General features: G+C 55.2%; 1 protein-coding gene across 1 annotated transcript; it reads right to left on the bottom strand.

Annotated features, from left to right (window-relative positions):
• Positions 1-572: 572 nt before the first annotated feature.
• PAX1 (paired box 1) lies at positions 573-11,095 on the bottom strand. The gene is made up of 4 exons (XM_038745701.1): positions 10,345-11,095; positions 7,612-7,754; positions 6,341-6,560; positions 573-748 (listed from the first exon to the last, which is right to left on the bottom strand). Exons 1-4 carry the CDS (start codon positions 11,093-11,095, stop codon positions 573-575), a joined length of 1,290 nt encoding a protein of 429 aa, XP_038601629.1.
• Positions 11,096-13,019: the final 1,924 nt, after the last annotated feature.

Here is a 13,019-nt window from a genome sequence, read left to right as displayed (position 1 = left end):
CAGGCCGAGTGGCGAAAAGTCCCTCCCCCGGGAGGAGCTTCTAGGAAGTGCAGCGGCGGTAGGAGAGGCCAGATTGACTCGGGTTTTATTCATCGTATTATTATAAAAATATAAAATAAAATGGCTGTGGCTTTTTGTCCATTTCCATCTCGGAGAGGCGGCGTTCCCGGGGCGGGAGGCCCGGGCGTCGGGCGGAGAAAGACAGGGAAGGAATTGGACTGCGGGGCTCGGACGGGAAGCGAGGGCTGGATGTGGGAGAAACGGGCTACAGAGAGCAGAAGCCGAGACGCAGAACCGCTCCGAGGATCCTAGGGGCGAGGAAAGCAGAAAAGCCGGGGAGGGAAAGGGGACCTGGGCTGGGGCCAGTGTGCAACCAAACGGGGAGAGCTCTAGGGCTATATTCTCTGGGCCCCACATTACCTCAATCACCAGGTCTCAGCAGCCTATGCCCAGGTTTGTTTGGGTTTTTTTAAGGTGTGTGTTAACCCCTATCTCCATCCCTCTCCCCGTCCCCGACCCTGCCCCGCTTTCCGCCCGGGCTCTTGCTGGGGGGGGATCCGGAATCTCCTGGGTCACCGCGGGGTCGAGCCGGAGGGCAGGTCCCAGCTGCAGCTTCGTCTCCCCAGAGGGGTCTTCGTGGGTCCGGGGGGCTGGGCCGGCCTCCGAGAGCCAAGCGTCCGGGTCAACTCCATCGCCCTACCGCGCCCCTTCAGGTCTTCGCCGTGCAATCCCGACGGGCAGCCGCGCCCTAGGAGGAGGAAGCCGGGATGGACAGTCCGTGTATGGTCCCTAGAGGGTCTTGGGCTTTGCCCACTGGGCTGGGCGGCTTTCGGTCGGCCCCTAGGGAAAGTGGGACAAAGCGGGAACAGGACGTGTTACCTCTCTGCCCTTGACCCAGGAGCCGGACCAGTTTCAGGGCGGACCCCGCCCTGAGGTTTTCCGAAGCTCCAGCCTCGGGATTGAGCGGCCCGAAATCCAGGAGGAAGGGGCGCTCCCCAGACTGGTCCGCCCAAGGAAAAAATAACTGACAGTCTGGTTCTCCACCCTAACCTCCTCCCCTAGTCCCCACAATCAACATCTCCCTCCAACTCTCGTCTCCACCCCCGCCCCCCAGCCGCCAGCCCTCACGCATTAATCCCAGAAACAGGGCCAGGAAGGGAATCAGGGACAGGTCCGTCCCGTCCCATCCCACTTGGCTCCAGTTTTCAGGGACTTGGGCCTCGGGGGTGGGTCGAGATCAGTTCGTACCCAGCCCTGCTCAGCTCCTCCAGGTTTGCCTGGCACAGCGATCTCCATCCCGGAGGGTGCTACTCCTGGCAGGCTGAATGTGGGGGTGTGACGGAAACTCAACAAGTCCGTGGTGGGCGGTGGGCAAAGGTGGGTGGTTGCCGAGAGGCCGATGACTCCCGGGCCGAACTTGCTGGGAGTCTGCTCCTTTGGAAGGGAGTGTGTCTGTTTATTGTTGTATGGTGCTCTCCCACTCGCTTAGTACAATGCTCTGCACACAGCAAGCGCTCAATAAATACGATTGATTGGTTGACTGGAATCAGCCAGCGTGGTTCAGTGGAAAAAGCACGGACTTAGGAGTCAGAGGTCATGGGTTCAAATCCCGGCTCCGCCGCTTGTCAGTTGTGTAACTTTGGGCAAGTCACTTAACTTCTCTGTGCCTCAGTTACCTCATCTGTAAAATGGGGATTAAGATTGTGAGCCCCACAAGGGACAACCTGATCACCTTGTATCCTCCCCAGGGCTTAGAACAGTGCTTTGCACATAGTAAGCGCTTAATAAATACCAAAATTATTATTATTATTATCAGCCCTCCGGGTAATGGAGAGTTTATTGCTTCCCTGCGCCAGCAAGTCATTTAACTTCTCTGTGCCTCAGTTACCTCATCTATAAAATGGGGATTAAGACTTTGAGTCCCACATGGGACAACCTGATTACCTTGGATCTACCCCCAGCGCTTAGAACAGTGCTTGGTACATAGTAAGCGCTTAACAAATACCATTATTATTATTATTATTATTATTATTATTATTGTTGTTGTTATTATTATCAGGGGACACCGAAAGCGAGAGGGCCATGCATTCTCCCTCCAGCTCCCTGGAGAGAAGCCAAGAACTCTCTCGTGGCCCTGAAACCAGAGAGCCAAGAAGCATCCCGAACTCGCATCCCCGAAGGGGGACGGGAAAAGCTTTGAAGGGGAAAGGGAATGGGAACAGAGGGGTGGCGGCTTCTCTCAGCTCCCTTCAGAAGGAGAAAGGGAAATTCTGTTCATGCTCACGACCTTAGTGTAGTAATAATAATAATGACATTTGTTAAGCGCTTACTATGTGCCAAGCACTGTTCTAAGCACTGGAGGGTACAAGGTAGTCAGGTTGTCCCACGTGGGGCTCACAGTTTTCACCCCATTTTACAGATAAGGTAACTGAGGCCCAGAGAAGTTAAACGACTTGCCCAAAGTCACACAGCTCATAAGCGGCGGAGCCGGGATTAGAACCTATGACCTCTGACTCCCAAGCCCGGGCTCTTCTAACTGAGCCACGATAGGCTGAGCAGGGGGTCTCCTCGTCCGGGGAAGAGAGTGAGGGGCTGCCCCGTTCAGAGTCCAGCACTGTGCTCCAGGGAATGGGATCTCCTGGGATCTCCCCAGGCGGCCAGGGATCTCCGGGGACAGATCCAACAGCTGAGCGAAGGACTCCTATCTCCCGATTCGGAAGGGCGGGAGGGTTCGGGATTGCGGGGCGACGGAGCCGATGGATGTCCTCGGCTCAAGCAGGGAAAGGCCAGCGAGAAGAAGACAGGTGATTTCCTGGCAAAGGGAGATCTGGAAGCTGCTTTGGTTACCACCCCTAATCTCCGGGAAAGAAGCGACCGTGAAGGGCTGCAAAGGCCTTTCCGGAACGGTTTCGGGATCTCCAAACCTATGGGATCATTTCTGTCTCGGAATCAGCCGGTGCAGGGAACTGATTGCAAGCTTGGGGAGAACGGGAGAGTCTCCGGGGATGCAGAACGCTTACTGGGAAGGGGGAAGGGAGCAGTGTGTGTGGGGGGGGGGGAGATCGGAGTAGCAATCTACTTGGGGTCAATCGCAACCCTAAGGGAATTGTCTCGGCCCTGCCGGTTTCTCCGGAAAAGCCCTTCAAAAGCACTGCCCCTCTGGAAACTTTCAAACCTCAGCTGGAGAAAGCTACTGCAAATTTCCGTGCCTCTGGTGGGGAGAGACAACACCCAAGAACTAGTTGGCAGTTACTGACCCATGTTAAATGCCCAGAATTAACTGAGGGCTACTGACCCGTGTATTGGGTGGATTTTCGACTTGTTCATCAAGAGTAATCCCCGATTTTCTTGCTTGAGGGGAGTACAGTAGTAATAGTAGTAGAAGTAGTAGTAGTAGTCGTCGTCATAGTAGTAGTAATAGGAGAAGAATAAATTATAAAAGGAATTCCAATTCCTCAGTCACGGGTGTTTCTGGACGCAGCGAGAGGGAAAATGACGCTCTGTCTCCAGGAAGTCTCAATCCGGCATCTGATTAAACCGGAGTCCAGATTGAACAAGGTGTCGAGCAGGGAAAGAAGAGGGAATCTGCTTCTCTAGCCCCAAGGAAGCTGGGTGGTTGGCTATTGCATTCGTTTTGTTGCGTGCAAAAAATAGTTTATGTCATTTTAAGGAGAACTATTTTTCTAAGTGAAATGCCTCATTTAGTCGGTGGTTCTGAGTCGCTGGCGCCTATAAAAAAAATCTGAAGACAGGGAAATAAAGACTCTAATACGAATTTCATTAATAAAGGGCCGCCAGGGGATAAGGAAGCAGAAAGCTGTGTGAAATGTGGAATGAGGAGAAAGCACATTTTCTGTGAGTACAGCCAACCTTGGAATGGATTGAATTCTGAAGTCGGATTTCTGGGGAAGAATGGGCTTCCCCAGAGAAACACCCGATGAAAGAAAACCAATCAATCGATGGTAAACCCGTTGTGAGTAGGGATTGTCTCTATTTGTTGCTGAATTATACTTCCCAAGCGCTTAGTACAGTACTCTGCATACAGTAAGTGCTCAATAAATACGATTGAATGAATGAATTTAATTTATTGAGCGCTTACTGTGTGCAGAGCACCGTAGTAAGCCCTCTACTAAAACGTTTACAAAAGGCACCTTAAGAGACTAATGGCGGGAGGGCTTGTTTTTGTTTGTTGGTTAGTTTTTTGTTTGGTTTTGGTATTTTTCAAAACTACTTACTAGCAACAGGTTCGGGATTCAAAACTAATAAGTCTGGCTTCCTGGTTTTGTTAAAAGCTATGGGTTCGTTTCTACTGCTACAACGCGGGGGCAATCCCCGGTTAAAGAGAATTGCCGATTCGATTCATCCCTTCTGAAGTTTTCGCCTTTCCGATTTTAGCAAAGAATCCAAAAGCCCAGGGGGAAAAGTGGATTTTCCCATTTCCCGCAGCTGCCTGAGAAAGATACCTTGGAGGTCCGGGTTTTTCTCGGACAGCGAGAGCCCGACTAGCCATGGGGATTTGGAGGGAGAGGAGAGACATGAGCCAGGTTCCTCTTCGATCATCTCTCACGTGTCCGCTCCATGTCCCCGAAGACAGACAGTGGAAACGACCTTTTAACAGTTCGAAAGCCCAACCTCACGGGTTTTCATGTCTCATTTCGCTGTATCACCTGCACTTTCATTCCCGGCCGAGAAACGCAGGAAGGACTGTGTGGTTGGGAGCTTCCCCCTTCAGACTATAAACTCATCGTTGGTCGGGAACGTGTTTACCCAGTCCGTTATATCGTACTCTCCCAAGTGCTTAGTACAGTGCTCTGCATAAAGTAAGCGCTCAATAAATACGATTGATTGATTCAGAAGGCAGATAGCCTGTCCGCGTTTCGGAAGCCCCAGAAAGACGAATCACTCCCCAATGACTAAACCCTGTCTAGGCCTCTCGGGCTAGATTGCTTCCCTTTCGGGAAACGTTTTCCCTCCCGATAAAGCCACTTGGGAGGCCTGACGGCTGGACCTGGGCTGCAGATGGCGTCCCGAGGTGTAAACGGCTAGAGGACATCCTCGTTGCCTCGGCGGACAATCCCCGGTAGGGCGGTGGACGGCGCGAATCTTTCGATCGCGTTTACACGGACAGAAACTCTGTGGGGAGTCCTGGCGAGAGGAGAACTTGGATCTCCCGCTTACCCGGAATACCCTGTCAAATTGTTCTGTCAACCCAAAAACCAGCGGGAATTGGCAGAGGGTGGGATTGGCCATAAAGCAGAAAGCCGGAGACCGTTCCCCACAGCGGGGATCAGGAACGAGATATGTGGGAGGAGTGGGGAGGGATCCTCCTGGAAAGAGAAAGGGAACGGAGCTCTTCTGGGACATTTTTAAAGATTGGCTGAAGCGATCCGGATAGCGTCAGACCCTCGTCAGACCCTCTCCAACTCTGCCGCCTTCCAACATACACACACACACACACACACACACACATGCACACAAACACACACATTTTTCCAGTCGTCTTTCATAGCGCGGGAGAGGGGAATTTTGTCTGGGGGAAGGGGTTCAGTGAGTCTCTCCTAGCCTTCAAGTGACCTCCCCTCGCTAGGTCTCCAGGACTAGCCGGAGTGAAACAATAATAATAATAATAATAATAATAATAATAATAATAATAATAATAGCATTTATTAAGCGCTTACTATGTGCAAAGCACTGTTCTAAACTCTGGGGTGGTTACAAGGTGATCAGGTGGTCCCACGGGGGACCACAATCTTCATCCCCATTTTCCAGATGAGGGAACTGAGGCACACTGAGTTAGCGACTTGCTCAAAGTCACACAGCTGACAATTGGCGGAGTCGGGATTTGAACTCATGACCTCTGACTCCAAAGCCCGTGCTCTTTCCACTGAGCCAGGCTGAACAATGCAGAAGAGGTCGTGGGTTCGAATCCCGGCTCTGCCACATGCCTGCTGTGTGACTTTGGGCAAGTCACGCAACTTCTCTGTACCTCAATTAACCTAATCTGTAAAATGGGGATTACGATGGTGAGCCCCATGTGGGGCAACCTAGTAACTTTTTATCTATCCCAGCGCTTAGAACAGTGCTTGGCACATAGTAAGCGCTTAATAAATATCCTTATTATTATTATTATTATTAAGTTCAGCCTAGAACAGATCACCTGTGGCCTAGATACCCGAGGGACGGTCCTTAGGAATCCAGTGCATTCCCCTCAACACCCCACCCAGGTTCTCGGTCTCGGGGAACTCTCCCTCGGTTCAGGACCGGTGTGAACCGGTTCCTTGACGACTCCCTCCCTCCCTTCCCCACTCCCTCCTCCGCCATTCCGGACCCAGCCCCTTACCTTCCCGGCCGGGATGCTTGAAGGCCATGGCCGTGGCGATGTCACCCCCGTGTACTGTCCCGCTGGGCCCGTGGTGGGCCAGGGGGCTGCTCGGAGCCTGCCATGGATGCCCGGGGGGCAAAAAACCCCCGCCGGGCCCGCCGTACACGCCGTGCTGGTTGGAAGAGGGGTAGGCGCAGGCCGGGAGGAAGCTGCCCACGGTGGAGAGGCCCGGTGGGGGCTGAGAAGGGGAGAGGCAAGGGGAGGGGGAGACAGAATTACAACACTAACCCTGAGGGCCACAATCCCCTCTCCTCCCTTCCTTCCTCTCCCCGACTGCGGGGGAAGGGGGCGTCAGTCCTGGGGCCGAAAATAATAATAATATTGACAACAATAATAATTATGGTATTTGTTAAGCGCTTACTATGTGCCAAGCGCTGGAGTGGATATCAGCAAATCTGGTCCTTGCGAAGCAGAGTAAGAGGCTTTTAAATCCACCAACTAAGTCTCCTAGAACAGCCCACAGGGACCTTGGTCTATTTGATTGCTTTGTAGTACACCAGCACTTAGCATAGGATTTAGCATATAGTAAGCGCTTAATAAATACCAACATCCGGATTATTGTTATTATTATTACCAATACTGTAATTAGGATAATATTCGGGCAAAGACGCGCATATTCACACACATGCAGTCATTAAATATACACGCCTGTCTTTCGTTTTCGAAGTTGGTGCTATAGAGGGTGAGGTTTTGAGTTTTGGTCAGGAAAAAAAAATCCGTGGGGGTCTGGCTCTCCCGCTCGTTAAGCAGACACTCGTACAGCCCCATATACACACTACGTACACACATATCCCCCATTTTTCTCGCGCGCAAACATATATCTACGTGGATAGGGAGTTGCCTCCTTCACCTGGGCCCGGTGTGTGACTGAAAAGTGAAACTCCGACTACACCTTACAACCACGGCAGCCTGTCCTTCCTTTTAGTGTAGTGTGTGTTAGCAGTGTCTGGCTTTGTTTTCACTTTTTTCTTTGTTTATATAAACACCCCCGCATACGTACACATGCATACTCACTCATGTGCACACGCATGCATACATATACCCACACCGGTTCTCTATCCAGCTGACCAGAACGAGCTGGCCAGCGACATCCCGATTATCGGCCTGTACTGGTGACGGACGCTCCCGGCTACACCCGCCCCTGCCCTGGGCCCGGGCCTGCGGGTTGCACGGTCCCAGTCGCAAGGCTAGCGGTACGCTGTGGAGGCCGGATGGCCGAGTTAGTTTACCTGCGGGTATTTAATGTCCCCTTCCATGGCCGCTTTGTCGATCCCGTTCACGCTCTGCGGGGCCGGAAAGCCCGGTCGGTTGACGCTGGCCCAGTCCTCCACCTTGGGGGGATACGCCGAGCTCTCGGCTCCCGCCAGCGCCCCTGGAGCAGGAACAGAAGTGTTAGAAGTCGGGGAGGACCTTACCTGAGAGGCCCGGGGGGGCCAGAGCTTGCCCAGGTTAAAAAAAAAAGTCGGAAAACAACCATGTGCACACCTAACCTCATACTCAGTTTCACAATCACACTCTCCTTCTTTCACATAAACACACACACACACACACACACACACACACACACACACACACACACACAGACGCCCCGGTGTAGCCCAACGCGCAGTGCCAAAGGAAGCAAGCTAGGACCGGTTAGCGAGGGTTTCGCTTTCAATTGCGGCCTGGAAGAGCCTTGTCTCGGCTCCTCCACCCGCCCGGGCCGGATTCCCCTTCGCCCATTCGATTCTCTCAATCCCTCCATCTCCCCTCATCTCCCTCTCTCTCGGCCAGGGCTCGGGGAAGATGTCTGCTGAAGGGGCGTATTTGTTCTTTGCGAAACGTCCGGGATCCCGACAGAGCTTTCTCGATCAGAAAAGACGCTGAATGGGAGCTTCACCTCCTCCCAAACCCTTAAACCATTCATTGCCTAAAACCCGGGCTCGCCAAGAGCCCACCTGGGGACAATAGCCATTCTGCAAGAGAATGTTCTGGGGTGCGAGTGTGTGACCCTTGTCTTCTCTTCATTAATTCTCTCGGGAAGGTGTTTGGAACCTTGGTTTTGGCCTTAGCCAAGGAGAACCAAGGAGGAAGAGAGGAGGAGGAAGAAGAAGAAGAGGAGGAGGAGGAAGAGGAGAAGGTGATGGTAAGGAAGGAGTTGGAGGGGGAGAAAAAGAAGGAGGAGAAAGAGGGGGCAGTGGCTGGGGGGGCTTTTGGTCTCCAGTAGGAGACCGCCCAGAAGCTTTGCAAAAACAGACGAGACACATCCCGTCCTTGTCCCCCACCCACCTTCCTTCCGTCAGGGCCCCAATTTGACGTCTGAACTTACCCGGCCCTGTCTTGTCTGCCCAAATACCGAGTCTGCCCCCCGATCCAAACCCCCAAACCCCGCCTCCCAATGCCTTCTCTTCCCGGTGGATTTAGGGCAGGGAGGCCTTCCCAGAAACCGGCAGGCGGCGATGCGAGATTTCAGGGAAATGAACTTTTCTCTGAAAAGCGTGCTTTTACTTTCCTCCTTCTAGAGCGGGTTCGAAAAAGTAGTTTCTCCCTCTTTCCGTCTTTCTGAAACCACAAACAGTTCCTCGCATTTCATGTGAAGAAAGGCAAAAAAAAAAAGTCTCTCCAAGAAGCATTTGCAGGAGGTAGGTGCTCCCGTGGCCGCCAAGCCCCACACTGACTCCCACCTCAGTCCCGCAGGGACTCAGAGGCTCGGGAGAGACGGCCTTGTTCCCTCGTTGGGGGCGGCGAGGAGGGAGAAGCCCCCTGTAGACAAGGAGGGGGAGGGAGACGTTGAAGTCTCGAGGTAAAAGTCGGACCTTAGCCGCGATGTTTGTTTTGCTTAGATCTGGCGGAAGGGACCGCCGATACGGACTTGCCGGGCTCGCATTCCTTGGGCAAGAATGAAAAAGCGAAATTTCAAGACTCCGAATTTGTGGTTGGCAATCTATCATCCACAGGAAAATATTTTCCACATTTTTCGTAAAAAGTTCAAGATGTCTAGGCTCCTCTAGAGGCCCGGACTTCTGCGAGAACCCGCCGCCCGAACCAGGCCTGTCGATCGCCTCTTGTGATGCCCAGCCAGTTGGGGGTATTGCCGACTTGTACTTCCCAAGCGCTTAGTACAGTGCTCTGCACACATTAAGCGCTCAATAAATACGATTGAATGAATGAATGACGTTGCCCCCAGCGTGTACACTCACACTCACCCCTAATCACACGCACACTTACTCTCCCCCCGTATCCCCCCCACACCCACACATGTACATTCGCACCCAAAGTAGCAATCACACAGGAGCGCTCATACGCCCAAGTGCCAGCGTTTCATTGAGAGGGTGGGAGCGGGTAGGATGGCGCTGCGAGGGGCATATAGGATACAAAGAATCAATCGATGAAAAAGAGTCGAGGTGTTCCTATCCTCTCGCGGAAGGTAATGCCTGTCTCCCCCTCTAGACTGTGAGCTCCCTGTGGGCAGGAAATGTGTCTGTCAACTCCACCACAACGTTCTCTCCAAAGCGCCTAGTACAGGCCTCGGCACACGGTACGCCCTATTGGTACTTTCGATAGATTGACTGATCGAAGCTTTTGATAGACTGACTGATTGAAGCGGCTCGAAATGGAGGAAATCCATGGTTTCGCCTTCACAACCGAGAGGCGCTGACCCCCCCACCCCACCCCATCGTCTTCACAGCTGGATATTATTATCATTATTATTAATCGTATTTACTGAAAGCTTACTGTGTACAGAGCACTGTACTAAGCGCTTGGGAGAGTACAATATGACATCTGAGGATCACCAGCTCTTTGAACCCCCCACAGGCTTGGGGTTCTAGAAGCCCGCGCGCCCACACACACATGCACACAAATGCAAGCACAAACATATGCACAGTCACCTATGCACCCCTATGTCCCCTCTTGGCGGGGGCGGGGGGGAGCGGTTGAGAGGGTCCTGTGGGCGGCGGGGCAGGGGGGAGGGGGGCACTGACCTGTCTGCTCCATAAAAGTTCGGATTCCGAGGATGTTGCTGACCGAGTGCGCGGAGGGCCAGGACCGGGGGAGACCGACGTGGCCGGCGGAGACGGACACGCCGGGGTGGGAGCCCACCTTGGCCCCCGCGGGGGACATCGGGGTGGGGTAGGGGTACTGGTAAATATGGTTGTAGGGCAGCGCCGGCTGCGGAGGTGGCTGCTTGTTGGCCTCGTACGGGTGGGGCTGGGACAGGTTCCCGATTTTATTCCTCAGAATCCGGCTGATGGAGCTGACCGAGGGGACGTTGTACTTGTCGCAGACGCCGTCGGCCAGCAGCCGGTCCCGGATCTCCCAGGCGAAGATGCCCGGGTCCCCCTGTTTGTAGTCCCGGATGTGCTTGACCACGGTCGGGGTGGTGACCCGGGGCTTGCTGCCGCCGATGGCCCCCGGCAGGATGGAGCCCGTCTCGTTGTAGCGCGCCAGGATCTTGCTCACGCAGCCGTGGGACACCCGCAGCTGGCGGCTGATGTCGCACGGCCGGATCCCGAGCTGGGCCAGCTCCACGATGCGGAGCCGGATGGCGTTGGGCAGCGGCCGGCCGTTGACGAACACGCCGCCCAGCTGGTTCACCTCCCCGTACGTCTGCTCTGTGGGCGGGGGGCGGGAAGCGGGAAGGGGTCGGGGAGAAACAGCGCGCCCGTCACCACAAGCCCAAGGGCCGGGCCGGCTAGGGACAGCCCCCTCCTCACCGAGGGGGTCTGTCACCATTCATTCGGATTTACTGAGCGCTTACTAGGTGCAGAGCACTGTAATAATAATAACAATAATGGCATTTGTTAAGCGCTTACTATGTGCGAAGCAGTATACTAAGCGCTTGGGAAGTACAAGTCGGCAACATATAGAGACGGTCCCTCCCTTACAACGTGCTCACAGTCTAGAAGAAGGGGAGGGGGGTGACACCATCCCTTCCCGCACGCCCCCCGAGGCCGGCGGCCCTCCGTCTAACGCTCTGCCCATCGGGCAGAGAAGCCCCCCAGGGAAGATGTCTCCGGACTGTACTTCCCAAGCGCTTAGTACAGTGCTCTGCACGCAGTAAGCCCTCAATGAATTCATTCATTCAGTCGCATTTTTTGAGCGCTGACTGTGTGCAGAGCACTGTGTTAAGCGCTTGGAAAGCACAAATCGGCAACGTATAGAGACGGCCCCTACCCATCGACGGGCTCACAGTCTAGAAATACGATTGAATGAGTGATTGAATGAATGACCGACCCCCCCCCATTCGCCACTCCTCACCCCGTCGCAGAAAACGTTTGACCGGAGAGGCAGCCGGTCCTTAAAGACCCGGACAGTGTCCCTTTGACCCTCGGACTTCGGGTGAAAGGGGCACCCACACCTGTCCCCTTAGCGGAGTGAGGAGCAGGGGGGCTTGGCTCCTGGGCGGATTCCTCCCCCCATTCCCCTTCCTCCCGGCCCGGCGCGTCCGCACTGGGGAGGGGGGTGGGGGGGGGGAGAGAGGGAAAAACTCTGACCTCTCCCCCTGCTGTCTTTCTTACCCATTGCTCCCAGGGCTGGCGGCTCCGGGTCCCGGGCACCCGGCCCGGGCCGAGTGGGTGACTAAGTTTGGGCTGGGCGTAGACCCCCGGGGCTCCGGATCACACAGAGCTGCATAGAGGTAGGCAGGGCCAAAGGGGAGGAGTAGAAAGAAGCAAGGCGGGGAGAGGGAGAAGACGGAGAGGGGAGAAGGGGGCGCGAATAGAAGGTGGGGAGAGGGACAGTGACAGAACCGGGAGCAAAAATCGGAAAAGGAGCAGTAGGGGCAGGAATTGAGGTGGGGGGGGCTGGGAGGGGGGTAAGGGAATCTGGGATGGAAGCGAGGGGAGAAGGCGAAGTAGGAGCAGGAGGTGGGGAGGAGCAGAAAAAAAGGGTGAGTGGAGCAGAGAGGAGAAGGAGAGGTGAGAGGAGGGCCAGGGGGAGGGCAGAGAAGCCCCCCCGCCCCCGTCCAGCTGCAAACTACGGACGCTGCTTCCCCAGGCCGCGGGGGCGGGCCCCGAGCTGAGCGGCCCGGCTCGGGCGCGGGAATCCCAAGTCCAAAGAGACAGAGCTTCCCGGGAACGGGATGAATCGGGCCGGGCCGGGGCCGCTGCAGTTTGTTGGGACCAATTTGACGTCTCCTCCACGTCAATCCCGGCGGTCACGCCGGAGACGCTTCCATCGGCGTCTCATTGGTCCGTCGTTTCTGGCAGCCGCCGCGGCCCGGGGGGACCCCCGCCCCGCCCCCAGGCCCCCGCCCCCGCCCCCCACCAGGAATCGGAACTCGGGCCCCTCTCCCGGCCCTGGAGGCTCCTGCGAGACCCGCTGAAACCGGGAGAATTCAGTCGAGGAAGCAGGGTCGGCCAGAAGCCGGCTGGACGCGCCTCGCCCACTCTCCTCCTCCAGGGGATCGGGCCCCGCCCCCCTCCCCAGCCTCCTGCCTCACTGCCCAATTTCCAGCCCTCTGACCTCCGGCCCCCAATTAGAGGTTAAGATGTCTTAGTGTCACAATTCGCCCGCCCTGTCTAGTGAGGGAAAATCATCTGTTAGATTTTGCCCCTTCCTTGCTCCACCCTACACTGTGCAGGCCCTGCTCAGCCCCCTGCCCAGCCCCTGACCAGCCCCTGCTCAGCCCCCTGCCCAGCCCTCTGCCCAGCCCCTC

This window comes from Tachyglossus aculeatus, chromosome 1, assembly GCF_015852505.1.
Source record: "Tachyglossus aculeatus isolate mTacAcu1 chromosome 1, mTacAcu1.pri, whole genome shotgun sequence".
Lineage (NCBI taxonomy): Eukaryota > Metazoa > Chordata > Mammalia > Monotremata > Tachyglossidae > Tachyglossus > Tachyglossus aculeatus.
The sequence above is the reverse complement of the archived record's forward strand: the minus strand, read 5'-3'. Positions and strand labels throughout refer to the sequence as shown.

Bases quoted from the DNA above. Each gene is read 5' to 3' on its own strand.
- PAX1 (XM_038745701.1), bottom strand. From the start codon at position 11,095: ATGGTGACAGACCCCCTCGGTGAGGAGGGGGCTGTCCCTAGCCGGCCC. The intron at 6,561-7,611 runs GTAAACTAACTC...TCCCCTTCTCAG, and splicing joins GGGACATTAAATACCCGCAG to CCCCCACCGGGCCTCTCCAC. The intron at 749-6,340 runs GTAAGGGGCTGG...TCCTCCTCCTAG, and splicing joins CAAGCATCCCGGCCGGGAAG to GGCGCGGCTGCCCGTCGGGA.